This window comes from Triplophysa rosa, linkage group LG11 (assembly GCF_024868665.1).
Source record: "Triplophysa rosa linkage group LG11, Trosa_1v2, whole genome shotgun sequence".
Lineage (NCBI taxonomy): Eukaryota > Metazoa > Chordata > Actinopteri > Cypriniformes > Nemacheilidae > Triplophysa > Triplophysa rosa.
The window spans coordinates 10,854,555-10,870,213 of NC_079900.1; the positions used below are offsets into that span (position 1 = coordinate 10,854,555).

Here is a 15,659-nt window from a genome sequence, read left to right on the forward strand (position 1 = left end):
AATATTTTAATAATCAATAAACGCATTAAACAAAAGAGAGAAAAATAAAGAAAAACATTCCTTCCTTCAGTCCTATGAACAAAATTCAAAACACACACAAAAAAACATTAATTATAAAAACATTGTATGGTAAGAGGCGGGATATTAATCTGAGAGAAATATCTCCATAAATGTTAACATCTTATCAATCTTTTTGTTGTTTATAAGCAAAAACTAGATGCCTCTTATCCTGCTCTTTAAAAACCAATGACGCATCATCGAAACGTCACATCCGTTTCTGAGTTGGTTGCTAAGCGACCCGAGCCTTGTCTCTGTATAGCGCGACGCATCTTTAACTTTTTACCTTTGATCATTTGTTACATGGATTAAAATTATACTTGTCGTTTGGGTACGATCATGCCAGTGACAATGATTAAAGATGGCGAGTATACGGCCACCGTGTACAAAATGGTGAGTTATTAGCTGCACAAGCTAACAGGCTAACAGTTAGACTTACAATCCGTCTGTTTGCTAACGTGCCCTTTCAGCAAAAACAGTTCATTGAGCAATTTTCAAGAAAAATGTTTTAGGACTGTTGACTAATGTTTATGACATTGATTTAAGATCAAAGAGGGGCGATATGGAGACGCGATTCATATTTTGAGCAAAGAACATCAGAAACATACCAAAGTAAGTAACGTTAATGTTAACTCTTTAAGCCAATCAATGAGCGTTACGTTATGTGCTTAAATATTAGTTTTGTTATAAGGAAAAGAATACAGCTATACAAACAGCTAAAAGGAAGTAAAACGATTTATTGTATTGAATCTTAGGTAGAATTATTGATTCATTTATAACTAATCATTCAATAAGTGATTTCACTGCCTTTGCATAAGTGACAAATACAACTTTGAACTTGTCTAGATTTGTGAAAAATGTGGTAAAAGTTCATTAAATCACATCTATAGGAAAAGATCTTGTATGATAAAGGTGCAAAATGCAGCCTATTCATCTTGTTCTCTATCTTTAGTCCAGGGCTGCCCTGTCACTCCTCGGCTATTGTTATTATCACATGCAAGACTTTACTAATGCAGCAGAGTGCTATGAACAGCTGACACAGCTTCATCCAGAGGCGGAGGACTATAAACTCTATTATGCCCAGTCTCTCTATGGAGCATGTGCCTTCCCAGAGGCCATGAAGGCCACATTCCTATTGGACAGCTCAACTAATCATACTAAGGTGCGGATGCAATAAAATCTTAAATCTGTTTATCATTTAATAGTTTATAAAATATAAATATTTTTGACGTTGAAACATGCATTGTCCAATTTCTAAACAGATGATCAAATTGCAAGCTGCTATCAAATATGGCGAGGAGGACTTTGCAGGTGCAAAGGTAACATTACATTTCCACGAGCATCCGAGTTATCTGGAATCTACACAATAAATTATGCACGACCTTTTCTTAGAACTAACACTGTCCAGGCACATTTCAGATTATGTTAAATCAAACGTGTTTTGTGAACTGCTATGCTTAAAGCAACAGTATAGAACTTTTGCTCGCAGGTTCCCCATGTGGTTGATAAGCGCAATTGCATGTGACCGGTGTTGTAAATAATGTCGCTGTATAAGCTTCCCCATGGGCACAGCAATACATGTGAATTTGTCCACTTAAATGGGGAGTCATCAAATCTAACGCAAGTAAATTATGGATTGCCTCAGAGATCGGTTTTAGGACCCTTGCTATTCTCCATATACATGCTGCCCCTTGGAAACATTATTAGAAAACATGGAATTAGCTTCCGCTGTTATGCAGATGATACTCAGCTATATATCTCATCAAGAGATGATACGTTCCAGCTATCCAAATTGGCAGAGTGCATCGAAGATATAAAACATTGGATGACTTGTAATTTCCTTCTATTAAATTCTAATAAAACAGAAATATTACTTATCGGACCAAAGACACGTGAGCAGAATATTTTGGATTATAACCTGCAAATTGAAGGCTGCACTGTTACTCCAACAAATACAGTTAAAGACCTTGGTGTTATATTAGACAGCAACCTGTCATTTAAAAATCACATCTCACATGTCACAAAAACAGCCTTCTTCCACCTTAGAAATGTTGCCAAATTACGAAATATTTTATATGTGGCTGACGCAGAGAAGCTTATTCATGCATTTGTGACCTCAAGACTTGACTACTGTAATGCACTACTTAGTGGTTGTCCTGCAGCATCAATAAACAAACTACAGTTAGTTCAGAATGCAGCCGCCAGAGTTCTAACCAGGTCCAGAAAATACGATCACATAACCCCAATGTTATCAACCCTTCACTGGTTACCCATTAAGTATCGTATTGACTTTAAAGTTCTTTTAATGACTTATAAATCTTTAAATGGTTTATCCCCTACCTACATAACAGAGCTTCTACCACACTACAACCCATCACGCTCTCTAAGATCTCAAAACTCCAGACTTTTGATAACACCTAGAATAACTAAATCCACCAAAGGGGGTAGAGCTTTCTCATACGTAGCACCTAAACTCTGGAATAGCCTTCCCGATACTATTCGAGGGTCAGCCACACTCTCCCAATTTAAATCTAGATTAAAGACACATCTTTTCAGCCAAGCATTCACTTAATGCAAAATATGCTAAATAAACCACCGGGAGACTGCATTTATTAGATATTATTTGCTAGAATAATCTTGATTGTTCTATAAACACCATGCACTGTGCTGTGTTTTACCTTTTCTGTGTTTTTCAGTTTTTCTTATTTTCTCCTGTAAGCTGCTTTGGAACAATGCACATTGTGAAAAGCGCTATATAAATAAAATTGAATTGAATTGAATTGAAGTTTACTCAGCCAATGGAACCAGCGAATGCAGAAACGTCATTTGGAAACCATGTCACACTCTTCCGCAGGCAGGGCATGGGCGGGGCTGTGTGTACCGACCCGAACACAGAACTGTGTTCAGAGTGTGGTTGTAGCCTGATGAGGCTGCTCAGGTAGCAGCGACAGTAGAATTTGTCTGGTTAAGAGTTGTTCTACCACTGAAATGATTTTTGAGACATTATTTTAAGGTCGAAAAACTACAAAGTTGTAAAGGGATAGTTCACCCAAAAATGAAATCATCAATTACTCACCCTCAAGATGTTCCATATCTGTTTGATTTTTTTGTTCTGCTAAACACAAAGAAAGCTATTTTTCCTACTATGGTAGTCAATAGTGCCTCAGAACTGTTTGGTTACAAACTTTCTTCCGTGTAGCCTATATATATATATCTTTGTGTTCAGCTGAACAAAGAAATTTATACAGGTTTGGAACAACTTGAGGGGGAGTACATTATGACAGAATCTTCCATTTTTGGTGAAGTATCCCTTTAAAAAGTGTGATTGTGCTTTCTTTAAAATAACACTTACTTAATATGTCATTTTGTTATATAATACACTTGAAAGTATGACTAAAATGTCCAAATGCTTTTTGGGACCACTACATGAAATGTCCAGTAAGAGCTCTTAAGTCGTGGCTCATGTGGAAAATGAATCACCATTTGACCACAAAGTGTAGCAAGAATGACAATTTATTACATAAATGGAACATTTGGTTTCGTCTCTCCAGACATTGGTGGAGCAGTTGCCACAGGAGGACCCCGACTATGATGTGGATCTTGGGTGTTTGCTCTATAAAGAGGGAGAGTATGAAGAAGCTTGCAAGAAGTTTATGTCGTCGATGAATGTACTAGGCTACCAGCCAGGTGAGCGATTTACAACTGGTTACGTGTTTGTGGTTTACACGCAGGAGCTAAACAGAACAAAACAGATAAACACACACTCTGGTGTTCCCCAGTAATCGTTTCGCCAGCAGTAACAAACTTCACATTGACTCGACCACACTACCTGAGGGTAGTCATTTAGATTTTTGTGGAAATGGATGTGGTGTGTGACCTTTTGACACAGTGGTATGCGTTCTAAATTTGTCTGGGTTTTTTTCTTACAGATTTGGCGTACAATATAGCGCTGTGTTACTACAGTTTGAAGCAGTATGCTGCAGCACTCAAGTATATTGCAGAAATTATTGAGCGTGGAATCCGAGAGCATCCAGGTAGGTGTATCTGAAAGTCTTTGGGTGTTGTTGTTGTGTTGCATTTTATTGTTTGGTGAATATCTATGCAATGCATTTCTTACTTCTGTAGAACTTAGTATCGGCATGACAACGGAAGGCATTGATGTAAGGAGTGTTGGCAACACTCTTGTCCTGCACGAAACTGCTTTGATTGAAGCCTTTAATCTGAAATCGGCTATTGAATATCAGCTGAAAAACTGTAAGTACAGATAAAAAGTGTGATTTAATGTTTCACATTGGATTTCTTATTGTCTTGAAGCGCACTCCTATTCCTATCATATAATGAACCACAGATCTGTCAAAAGAATTTCTGGCCTCTTAGGATTTAGAATATCATTTGCATTAGGAATGATGCTGACTTTCTGTGTAATTCAGCCCGCGGTGATAAACCACTCCGTTCTGTCTGTCTAGTGTTGCGGTTACTATTAAAATTCTATAAATGTAACTCATCTCAACAATATTGGCTCCATAATTCTGTATCTTTCTGCAGATGCTGCAGCACAAGAGGCTCTGACTGACATGCCCCCTCGATCGGAAGAGGTACTTGGAAAATAAACCTTTAAATCGCCTCTTTGGTATTACTTTCAAATATCTTTCCTGGTAACTCTCAATTCAGTTTTGAGCTGTGAGCTGTGTTTCCAGAGCAATGTAGAAAACAAAGGCTTCCGGATGAGATGGCTGTCATGAGAATATTTTCACGATTAGTTATGCTGCGTGATCTGAGCGTGCTCACTCTTGCTTCTTGCGAGTCAATGTCATAGGAATGCCAAATCACACACACACACACACACACTTGCTTAACTTTTATCTTGCTTACCGTAACTTTTACATTGACAGGCGGTGTGTTGTTACTTGTACAGAAAAGGAAATGAGCATTATATAGCTCAACCACTAGGTATCATTTTTTAGATCCTTATAAAGTGGGCTTGCTCAAATTCTGAAGTTGGAATTTGCTGTTTTAGTGATTTTTTTTGGTGGAGATTTACTCTCTTTCCGGTGGGGATTGGTAAATTGGTAAGCTCATACCTGCTGGCTGAAATGATGCTGGACTGCAGGGACATGTTTCTGTGCTAGTTTGTGCTGGCATCTAGAAGACGTCAATGAGTCCAAACAGTGATCCATCTTACATAAGCACTCATTAAATACACAGTTTCTCCCTGTAGGAAAGGTATTTTTAAACACTGCATCTGTAGCTTGGACCAGGGTGAGGAATGTATTTACGAGAGGTTTTTTTCTTTTGAAAGCCATAATTGAACAGTTACAGTATACAAATGTATTTACTATTAGTGTGTAGATAGGTCACTCTGTACACTACCCATAGAAAGAATTAATACAAATAACATATTTTTGTTTTGAAAAATGCTCACATGAGCATCTGCTGCCCTCTAGTGAAATGAAATAGTGGTGATTCAACAATAGATTTGACTTCACAATTTACAGTTCATTCATATTATTTATCATATCTTTTGTCTTTAACTACTTTAACTTTCTGATCAGTTAAAAGCTGCCAACCACATAACTGATGCCCGCTAAAATCATAAGTGTTGTTTTCTTAGAACAAATTCTTTTGAAATCTATTCAGGAACTGGATCCAGTCACTCTTCACAACCAGGCACTAATGAACATGGACACCAAGCCCACAGAGGGTTTCGAGAAACTTGCTTTCCTACTTCAGCAGAACCCCTTCCCTCCTGTCACATTTGGCAATTTACTATTGCTGTACTGCAAATATGAGGTTAGTGCACTTTAGTGAAAAGTTGTCATATAGTCAAGAAGTCCCATAATAATAGTTCTTAATAAAGAGGAGCGTGTCTGAATGCACAATGCCAATTTCTTGCTATAGTTGTTATATTTATTGCTATTTTTGACAGTACTTTGACCTCGCTGCTGATGTTCTGGCTGAAAATGCCCATCTCACTTACAAATTTCTCACACCGGTAAGTAAACTTCATAGCATGTTTTGTAGTTTGTTTCACAACATGTTTCTTAAACAAAAGTAATTTTCTATCAGTAAAATAGTGTTAGTTTTATGCAAATGCAATCATGTAGACACAAGCCTTAAACACTTTCAGTATTCCAGTTCCAAAACTAACCTCCGCACTAACTGGGTTTTCTTGCCGTAAGGCATTTCAAGTAGGAACACATCAGAACTTGCAACAAGACTTTAGGGCTCATGTTTTGTTCTCTTGTTTCTAGTACCTGTTTGAGTTCCTGGATGCCATGATCACATGCCAGACGGCACCTGAGGAGGCAAGCAATCTTTTGCTGAGTTTTGTATTGGCAAATATGTAGTGATGTATTGAGCATTTGTTTCTCAATAATAAAGAGTTTTTATTTTTCATAGGCTTTTCGAAAATTTGACGAAATTGCAGGAAAATTGACTGAGCAACTACGCAAGGTTACGAAGCAGGTTGCGTCTCTGCATTTTCAAAAAAATTACGGCATGCATGCCTGTATCTGTCAAATATTTTTCTGACTTTGTATTATATATCATAAGTAATACATTATCTGTTTGCATTTTTGTAACAGCAAAATACTTTACAGGTTTATTGTTAATAATAATAATAAAGATATCAAAATATAAAATGTAATGCCTATGTAATACAAAGCAAATTTCAAACTGAATTCTCACGTCTATATAGGGATGCTATGGAGATAACTAATTTATTAGCTGGAAACTCTAAAGCTACTCCTGTGTTTCCTCTAAGGTGCAGGAAGCGAGACACAACCGAGATGATGACTCCTTAAAAAAATATGTTCAAGACTATGATGAAGTTCTTGAGAGGTAAACTTAAGGGTTTTGTTGTTGTGTGGAACATACAGTACATGCAAATACGGTATATTGTGATTGTGAGTTACCCAAGCAAGCAATAGAAACGTTTTGTTTAACAGTAGTAGTAGTACATTTGAGATTCAGATTGTTGGACATTGTTATCAAAGTCAATCTTTAAATGTGTCATTTCTAATGCTTTGTATTTTCTTGAACTTTTATGAAGATACATTCCTGTATTAATGGCTCAGGCCAAAATCTACTGGAATCGTGAGAACTACAGCACGGTGGAGAAGATCTTCCACAAATCCCTGGAGTTCTGCAATGAGCATGATACTTGGAAACTCAATGTTGCTCATGTGCTCTTCATGCAAGATAACAAATATAAAGAAGCCATTGGGTTCTATGAGCCTATCGTTAAAAAGCATTATGAGAATGTAAGTGTAACATTTCAATATCTTAAATGTTTTATTTTACTGAATTGTGTTTCAAGCCCATTTATGGACCAGCAGTCCTTGATAAGGAAATAAGAATATGTTAAATATTGTTCTCATTGCCATATTACTCAGGTACAAAGGTATGGGTTTGGTGAAAGGCTAGTCTTCATTTACTTTTTGTGCAGTTTATCGTTTACTCATGTTCAATGTACAGTATATAAGTACGTATATGTAAAATAACACAATGGAAGATTTAGCTGGTTTCCAGAAGGTAAAGGTTCCCTGAGGTTTTCATGTCCCTCTTTCCAGGGGTCTCTGGGAATAATCTTTCTACATGTACTTTGACAGCGGCGGGGAGACTCTCCGTTAAAGAATTTCCTCTGAAAATTCTATAGTGAATATCAACATTTAAAATGAAAACATGTTCTTTGCTCTCCTGCTTACTAGCTGGAACAGTGTAACATTCAAGAGTGTCCCTGCAAAACAAAGCCCTCGGTAAAATGACCTGTGACCCTTTGAGTCTTGCTGCGTGTGCATGGGTTTTTCTGCATGGTGTTTCATTTTGTGTGCCTGATTTTATTAGAATTGTTGCACAGAATTAACAGTCACATTTTGTCACGCAGATCCTTAACGTCAGTGCAATTGTTCTTGCAAACCTGTGCGTGTCATACATCATGACCAGTCAAAACGAAGAGGTAAAACTTTTTAAAAATAAAATATTATTATTGTAATATAAATATAATCTCATATACTATAAATTTAATATATTATATTAATATGAAACTATAATCTATAAATCACTTGCAATAGAATAGCTTTTCTTTGTTAACTGTTATTTCCTGTCTGTGTGTGTTTGTAAAGGCTGAAGAACTGATGAGGAAGATCGAGAAAGAAGAGGAGCAAATCTCTTATGATGACCCAGACAAAAAAATATTTCATTTGTGTATTGTTAATCTTGTAATAGGGTACGCACGCACAACATTACACTGTAAAATGTGTCAATTTGTCCCTGCAAGAAAAATACTATGAAGCGTTTATTTTTATCCTAAATGTATGGACATTTTTAGGTTTTCTGAACACAAAGTGATAGATAGTCTGTAGACAGCTCTCATACTGCTAAAAGAAAAAAAACACAGAAATAATGGAATATTCTATATCTTTTTATTTTACAGACATCCTTTTCACCATACGTCACCATGACCTGTATAACTTACATAATACATATTTTTACAGGACTTTATATTGTGCTAAAGGAAACTATGACTTTGGCATTTCACGTGTCATAAAGAGTTTGGAGCCATACAACAAAAAGGTAATAAAGATTTCATAAACTTTCTGTTCACATTTCATAGTATTTATCTCACTTCACATTTAAGATTATTTTAGTCAGTCCAGAAATATCTGTTGTCTTCACTGTAACCAGCTGCAAAAACAGGGTCACTTAAAGACCTTGGGATTCTTACTGAAACTCAGCCAACAGATGCACATAAGTTGTTGGCTGTTGCTCTCTGGCTTTGGTCTTCTTTAACCCTTTTAGATGCGTCAGAACTAAAGATTTATCTTGTATCAAAACAGGGTCTTTATTTACAAGCATAATCATACCTTTTAACTTGAATCCCATGTGAAATTTATCGTAGTACACTGCTTGGCATGACACTGACATTGTTTCATTACGTTTTCAGCTCGGAACAGACACTTGGTTCTACGCTAAAAGATGTTTCCTCTCACTGCTGGAAAACATGGCCAAACACATGATCATGTTGCGGGATTCAGTGGTGCAGGAGTGCATTCAGTTTCTGGAGCACTGTGAATGTAAGTGCTATCCACAACAGGTGCTGTATAACAGGCTTTGATGCTCCGGTATTATGCAATGCAATAAAAACCAATCCAGTGATTAGATTTGTTTCATTCAGCTGGGGATGAAATGCCTGTTTTGAAAGCCGATATGCTAATTAAATAAACCTGGAGATTCTCCATGGGACTAATTACTCTTTTTACCCTCTCCTCAAGTGTACGGGAAGGATGTGCCTGCCATTATAGAGCAGCCACTGGAGGAAGATCGCATGCACATCGGCAAGAACACTGTCACGTATGAATCACGCCTGATCAAAGCTCTCTTCTATGAAGTCACGGGGTGGAATGAGTGATCCTTGCAGATATGTTTGTATCTGTGTTAGAACTGAATATTGGCCTTATATTCAGCACAGACCACAGCCACGGTTTTATCACTGGAATTTTATTTGATGTGTCATTAAAATACAGCTCTTGAAAATGTAGTAACACAAGCCAAATTGATTTAATTGGGGTTTGATGTACAGTAAAAGGGTTTCTGTACTTTCTAAACCGCTTTTTAAAGATACTGCTGTTTCTGGACTGTGGTCAAACATGTATTTTTAAGCATGTTTATGTAATAATACACCACCAGGGGTTCATACCCTCCAAACCTGAACGTTTAGTTAAAGCAGAGAGATTATATTCACTGAAGATGGGCATTTTAATCATTTATACGAAGCTGTGTTTGCAGTAAATGAAACATGCCTCTGTTTAACTTCATGTATTAAAAACATTAATATTGTACAATTTGGATGTAAGAATTAAAAAGGTATGTTACACAACAGAATAGGTTTTCTTTATTTCATGCGACTCTAATGAGTGGTATTCTACAGGAATTTGTGATTATAACCTGCTTTCTGCTTTTTCCTCATCTTCATATTTTTTAGTCCGGCATGGTGTTCTCAGCTACACAGTATGAGTGCACCTACTCCTCCTTCACAGTGAATGGAGAGTGAATTCTAAAACTCTTTGTAAAGTGGGAAAACAAAAAATGTGACGTAATGTCCCATTAGGAATGGTCTTTAGATTAAGGGTCTCTTGGTTATGTCCTGCTCTGATAGGTAATAGTTGAGAAAACCTCCTAATGCACTGACTGTGACTCCTGTCATATGACTTGAGCAGCCATCTATAAAAAAAGAAAAAATCGCTTTAGAGAGACTAATAAAAGTAGCAACATAAATTAATTTTGGCACTTTTCTCAACATGAGTGAACAAGCACCGTTCAGTGTTTTTTCTCTTCTTTTCACCCGTTTGTGAGGTGCATCCAAAAATTCTTCAAATATCTGGGCGATATCATCTGGGGAAAATATATATATAAATTTAATATCTGGACATCTTTATAAGTGTTCTGTTTAATGTCTTGCTGTTTGCCCTTTATATTCAGAATAAGATGATTATAAAAGTATTTTCTGCAATCTCTGTGTGAAATGGGCTATATAACTCACCTTCTTTGCCAAAACAACCCACTTCTTGGTCTTGCCATATTAGAATGGACTGTAACCATTCCAATTTATAGAAATCTGAGAATCCCACCAAACCACATAAAAGAACTGTAACAAATAAAACAACAAATGTCATTTTTAACCCATCGACAAGTCTTACTCAATCATCACATAAACCTCCGGCATATACTGACTGTTTTCTAAAAAGAGGTCTTGCATTTGGCTGGTAAGACCATTCTTGAAACTCTCCTGGTTGCTTTTTATCATGTTGGAGCAGAAGATTCTCTTGTAATGATCCACGGTTATGTTGACGCGAGACAATCTCATATCTCCCTTCAGCATTCTCGAGCACCCTTTCTGAGAGGACACAAGTCTCAAACTCAAGACAAACAGACATAAATCTCACATTTTTATAACACAAGTCTTTACCATTGTCCCTATCATGAAGTAGAGGAGCTGGTGGGAAAGCGAATAGTGTGGACAACCAAATTGCGTCATTACATCTCTACAGGACTTAGTCACGATACATGGCGTTCCATTGTCTTTCCTGGTAATAAAACAACACAAATAGCTGCAGTATTGGCTTGAATTTTTATTTGGTATTTAATTATACAACATTCATACCATGTTCCTAGTAGGAGGGTCATGCACTTGTCACTCAGGTGCTCATCATAGCACTCCATAGACCTGACGGAAGTGTATACCAGCGAGGGGTCTGTTGAACTCCATTCTGAAGGCAGGGACCAAAAGGAGCTGTCCAAGATGGGCTCAAACTCTATAGGAGAAAGTGCAGTCATCATTTCGAGCTTTTTTTCCGATTTTATTTCACGTCGACAATTACCTTTAAAGTATTTCGTATCTGTCTCCTGAAGAGCACTGACAGCAGCAGAAAGGCTTTTGTTCAGTGCCTTCAGCATGGAAACTGTAGCTGAGCGCTGAGAGAGACTCAGGAAATCTGAGTCCGGCCAAGTGCGCGTCGCCTTCCGCAGCTGCGCTGGATAAAGTCAACAGACAACCATTGAGAAAGCGTTGTTTACCTAAACGCATATTATATTCAGCTGATTTTCGACCCGTCCATACTCGAGTAAATACGAAAAGCGATTGCAACCTAAGAGGTTTGACAAATGCAACATTACATTTGTCATAGTTCATAATCCAACCGTAACTCAAAAGTTGTAAACAATCTAATTTAAAAATGCATTACATATGTTTAACATATAATGGTTTACCTTGAAGTATTATATATCCGACAACACCGTCCAGGTTGATATTTCTTCCTTGTTTCTCAAAGTATGTAATTCCCTTGGATAAACTCAGAAGGATATTATCAATCACATCTTGCCCTGATAGATTTACCGTGGACGTGAGAATAAGAAGCAGAAAGAACGGATACAACATTTTAAAAGCTTGAAAAATGCAGGGAAATCGTAAATGGGAAAGTCTATGCGTCTCCAGTAGCTTTTCCCCGTATTTTCCGAGGCGAAGCTGGTTGACATAGCAAAGTCATCACGTGGCTCAGGTCCGCTGAGATTCAGGGCTTGTATCCCTGGGGTACCACATAGTTTGAATACTTGCTTTTGCATGTCCCCTCATATATATTTCCCATCATTTGCAGCTTTCATTTTGATCTCTCTCTCTCCGGTTTTTTAGCCAGAAATAAACTGAAAATGGATATAGTTGGCGAATAAATCATACCCTATGGTGTGACATAGCAAAATTTACAAAACAAACAGTTAATATTACGTTGTCTTATATTATTAATATTTATCATATATAATAGCATAAGAGAGATTTATCTTCATTGTTAGATTTTTTTCCTAATTTTTTTCCGTCACACCGTAGGACAAATTTGCATATTAGTCTGTCAACTACCCAAATGCTAATGAAAATGTACTACAGAGAACTGTGATATCCAGAAAATAGATTTAGATTTAAAGGTTTCATTTATTTATTGGTTAACTGTAAGCTTTAAACAATTTGCCAACAATTAACAACATGTATTAGCGGCCATTTTAATAATTTAGCAGTTGTGTATTTTATGTCCATTTTTATAAAATCAATGTATTATGTTGAATAATTTATAATAATTATTAAATTATTTATTTCCTATTGATTTATTCATTCGCGCCATTTGTTCAGCAGTGGTGCATGTCTCTTTAAATTTCTTGCCCTACATTCGACCACGTCATAAGCAGGAAAACACAATGGCGGATGCCAATGCGGCAGTGGCCGTAGTGACTGTTTCATTGGTTCTTTTGGGACTTTTATCGGGGTTGAGCTTATCGTGGGCTCTTCTCCCAGCCGCTGTAGTGGTGCTTATTTTTATACTAGCCAGTGGATTAAAGGGACGAGATGAACTTGCGCATTTGAACATTTGCGTGTTGGTGCTGGGAGATATAGGGCGCAGTCCTCGCATGCAGTATCAAGCGCTCTCTCTTAGCCGACACGGATACAATGTCACTGTTATTGGCTTTCTTGGTATGATTCTATCATTGCGTGCGAGTCTCCCTGCGTTATTATCGGCTTAAATTTTGATATTCAAATTTCTATTATTTTACAGTCCCCCATATTATAAACAAAACATAAAACTCTAACTACAGGCTTAACTGTACATTATGCGGTATGGATACAGGTGAGGTTTGTGATTGCATCTCTAATGCTGGTATTGTGTCCACATAGGTACTAAACCTCACCAAGACATTCTGGAGGATGAAAGAATAGATATACTCCCCATTTCAGAACTAAAGGGGCTCAGAGGTATAAACTTGAAAGACGCGTGAAGTTTGTGAAAAGATGATGCACACTAACAACACAACAATTCTTCTTTGAACAACAATGTCATCTGCCTCTTGCCTTTCAGTTGGACCTAAAATCTTCGCATATGTCTCTAAGGTGATACTGCAGTCTATTCAACTATTCTATGTGTTGATGAAGATTGAGGACCAAGGCTATATTCTTATGCAGGTATTCTTCTTCTCTGTTAAGCTTGATGCAAAGTGTTTTCTATATATTATATATTTAATGTAGATAATATATCAGATTTATTATCGTCCACGTTTTTTGCATGTTGTAGAACCCCCCTGGACTGCCAGCTATAGCAGTGGCATGGCTGGCGAGTCGTTTAAGGGGAAACCAGTTTATCATAGACTGGCACAACTACGGATACACCATAATGGCCCTCACTCATGGAGAGAATCATCTTGTTGTTAAGATGGCAAAATGGTAAGCAAAGTTTTTTTAAACTATATAAATAATGGGTATTCTTGTAATATGTAATAAGTGGTGGTATTTGGGAACAATGTTAATTTTTTCAACTTTGTTGTTGGTAGGTATGAGAAGCTCTTTGGTTGTTTCTCGGATCACAACCTATGTGTTACTAATGCGATGAGGGAAGATCTTAAGAAGAACTGGAACATTGAGTATGTTTTCAATTATTTTTTTTAAACCAAACAATCTTTTTTATTTGAAGGCCAGTTAATGCATTGTTTCAATTGCAGCGCAACCACTTTATATGACAAGCCACCCTCAATATTTAGAGAAACGCCTATAAAACTTCAACATGAGCTGTTTGTCAGAATGGCAAGTGTTTATTCACCATTTAGGCCAAGGTTAGTCCAGCTGTTTGCTTTCATTACATGCAGTTTCACACATGAAAAGGTCTTTGTCATTGCATAATTATTACACATATACTTATGATGAGATTATAACATGACAGTGTGATTTTGCAGTTCTGAGGTCACTAAGGAGCACATGGAAATAACAGCTTTCACAGAGCGTAATACTCAAACAGGAGGTGTGACACCCTCTGCTGGCCGACCTGCTTTACTTATCAGCAGCACCAGCTGGACTGGTCAGTATTGTACGGGTTCCAAACTGAGCGGTTAAAATACTGTCCTTCAATTTTTAATTAAAACGTCATAATTCTTCATCATGTTCTTTCAACAGAGGATGAAGACTTCTCAATTCTTTTACAAGCACTTGAAGGTTATGTTTCATCTACACTCTGTACACATAAATGTCATCTTTTATGTTTCAGAGTGTATTAGACTAATATTTGATTTCCTTCTTTCTCCAATAGACTATGAGAAGTTTGTTGAGACCGGGGACAAACTTCCATCATTGGTCTGTGTAATTACAGGTACACTATACAGTCTAAAAAATAAACTATACATCAGAGCTGCAGTTAGTGTAATTTAAAGACTTTGGCTTTTTTGTTTCAATGCAGGTAAAGGTCCTCAGAAGGAGCATTACAAGAAGCTGATTGACTCTAAGGTGTTTAAACATGTCAAGATTTGCACTCCATGGCTGGAAGCAGAGGACTATCCTGTTTTACTTGGTGAGAGAACCAAACTAACATGTTTCAGAGACCAGATTTTCACATTTTGCTGGGGTGTACGTATTTACCTGATCGTGCCATTTTCTGGTGTTTCACCACAGGCTCTGCTGATCTTGGGGTCTGCTTGCACAAATCCTCCAGCGGTTTGGATCTTCCTATGAAAGTGGTTGATATGTTCGGATGTTGTTTGCCAGTCTGTGCCATACATTTTCAGTGGTAAGACTATGAGATCTGCGTTTCTGTCCATGCATTAAGTCTCATTCAGTGATGAGATGTAGCAACCGATGATCTATTCTTTGTAGTTTGCACGAGCTAGTGAAACATGAAGAAAATGGACTTGTTTTTAAAGACTCCAGTGAGCTGTCTGAACAGCTAAAGGTGAGATATCTATGACTTTTTAGAAGATGAATAAATGTGACGTATTTGATTTTGTGCATAGCTAATTCTGCTATGTTGTATCTTTGTAGCTTCTGTTTTCAAACTTCCCCGGTGAACAGGGTAAACTTTTCCACTTCAGGAAGAGTCTAAGGGAAAGCGGGCAGCAGCGCTGGGACGAGAACTGGGACCGTAACGTCCTGCCTCTCATTAAAGAGCATTGTGACTGATTTTCAGCAGAATTTATTGATGGGCTTTTGAAACAGGCTCTTGAATATTTTTAATGGAAAGTTACTGTCAGGTATTCGCACAGGGTAAATAATTCTAAACTGTCCTCATAGTGGGACACTCAGC

The 15,659-nt window shown here is 37.3% G+C and overlaps 3 protein-coding genes across 4 annotated transcripts; 2 read left to right on the top strand and 1 right to left on the bottom strand.

Moving 5' to 3' along the window:
• Window positions 1-284: 284 nt before the first annotated feature.
• Window positions 285-9,808, top strand: ift70 (intraflagellar transport 70). 2 transcript variants are annotated; one of them, XM_057345644.1, is made up of 19 exons: window positions 285-450; window positions 604-669; window positions 1,010-1,219; window positions 1,320-1,376; window positions 3,609-3,744; window positions 3,987-4,091; window positions 4,183-4,311; window positions 4,603-4,652; window positions 5,695-5,847; window positions 5,984-6,049; window positions 6,309-6,362; window positions 6,457-6,522; window positions 6,821-6,897; window positions 7,109-7,319; window positions 7,943-8,014; window positions 8,181-8,284; window positions 8,553-8,631; window positions 9,002-9,131; window positions 9,330-9,808. In XM_057345644.1, exons 1-19 carry the CDS (start codon window positions 397-399, stop codon window positions 9,464-9,466), a joined length of 1,956 nt encoding a protein of 651 aa, XP_057201627.1. In that variant the 5' UTR covers window positions 285-396; the 3' UTR covers window positions 9,467-9,808. The 2 variants fall into 2 exon arrangements, with proteins under 2 accessions (XP_057201627.1, XP_057201628.1); XM_057345645.1 differs by having other exon boundaries at window positions 6,827-6,897.
• Window positions 9,809-9,926: 118 nt separating this feature from the next.
• lg11h16orf89 (linkage group 11 C16orf89 homolog) lies at window positions 9,927-12,291 on the bottom strand. Its single transcript, XM_057345648.1, has 8 exons — window positions 11,824-12,291; window positions 11,436-11,588; window positions 11,219-11,369; window positions 11,024-11,141; window positions 10,789-10,951; window positions 10,598-10,702; window positions 10,372-10,449; window positions 9,927-10,278 (listed from the first exon to the last, which is right to left on the bottom strand). The coding sequence occupies exons 1-8, from the start codon at window positions 11,990-11,992 to the stop codon at window positions 10,175-10,177; spliced, it is 1,041 nt and encodes a 346-aa protein (XP_057201631.1). The 5' UTR covers window positions 11,993-12,291; the 3' UTR covers window positions 9,927-10,174.
• A 406-nt stretch (window positions 12,292-12,697) lies between these two features.
• On the top strand, window positions 12,698-15,535 carry alg1 (ALG1 chitobiosyldiphosphodolichol beta-mannosyltransferase). The gene is made up of 13 exons (XM_057345646.1): window positions 12,698-13,072; window positions 13,274-13,351; window positions 13,455-13,558; window positions 13,668-13,816; window positions 13,924-14,013; window positions 14,092-14,202; window positions 14,323-14,444; window positions 14,540-14,578; window positions 14,673-14,732; window positions 14,820-14,930; window positions 15,032-15,146; window positions 15,233-15,308; window positions 15,398-15,535. The coding sequence occupies exons 1-13, from the start codon at window positions 12,799-12,801 to the stop codon at window positions 15,533-15,535; spliced, it is 1,467 nt and encodes a 488-aa protein (XP_057201629.1). The 5' UTR covers window positions 12,698-12,798.
• Window positions 15,536-15,659: the final 124 nt, after the last annotated feature.

Excerpts from the sequence above, each read along its gene's own strand:
- ift70 (XM_057345644.1), top strand. The coding sequence starts at position 397 with ATGCCAGTGACAATGATTAAAGATGGCGAGTATACGGCCACCGTGTAC. Across the intron at positions 7,320-7,942 it reads TTAAAAAGCATTATGAGAAT|ATCCTTAACGTCAGTGCAAT; the intron begins GTAAGTGTAACA and ends TTTGTCACGCAG. Across the intron at positions 8,285-8,552 it reads ATTGTTAATCTTGTAATAGG|GACTTTATATTGTGCTAAAG; the intron begins GTACGCACGCAC and ends ATATTTTTACAG.
- alg1 (XM_057345646.1), top strand. The coding sequence starts at position 12,799 with ATGGCGGATGCCAATGCGGCAGTGGCCGTAGTGACTGTTTCATTGGTT. Across the intron at positions 14,733-14,819 it reads ATTGGTCTGTGTAATTACAG|GTAAAGGTCCTCAGAAGGAG; the intron begins GTACACTATACA and ends GTTTCAATGCAG. Across the intron at positions 14,931-15,031 it reads GGACTATCCTGTTTTACTTG|GCTCTGCTGATCTTGGGGTC; the intron begins GTGAGAGAACCA and ends GTTTCACCACAG.
- lg11h16orf89 (XM_057345648.1), bottom strand. The coding sequence starts at position 11,992 with ATGTTGTATCCGTTCTTTCTGCTTCTTATTCTCACGTCCACGGTAAAT. Across the intron at positions 11,589-11,823 it reads CGGATATATAATACTTCAAG|CGCAGCTGCGGAAGGCGACG; the intron begins GTAAACCATTAT and ends GACTTTATCCAG. Across the intron at positions 11,370-11,435 it reads AGATACGAAATACTTTAAAG|AGTTTGAGCCCATCTTGGAC; the intron begins GTAATTGTCGAC and ends TTTCTCCTATAG.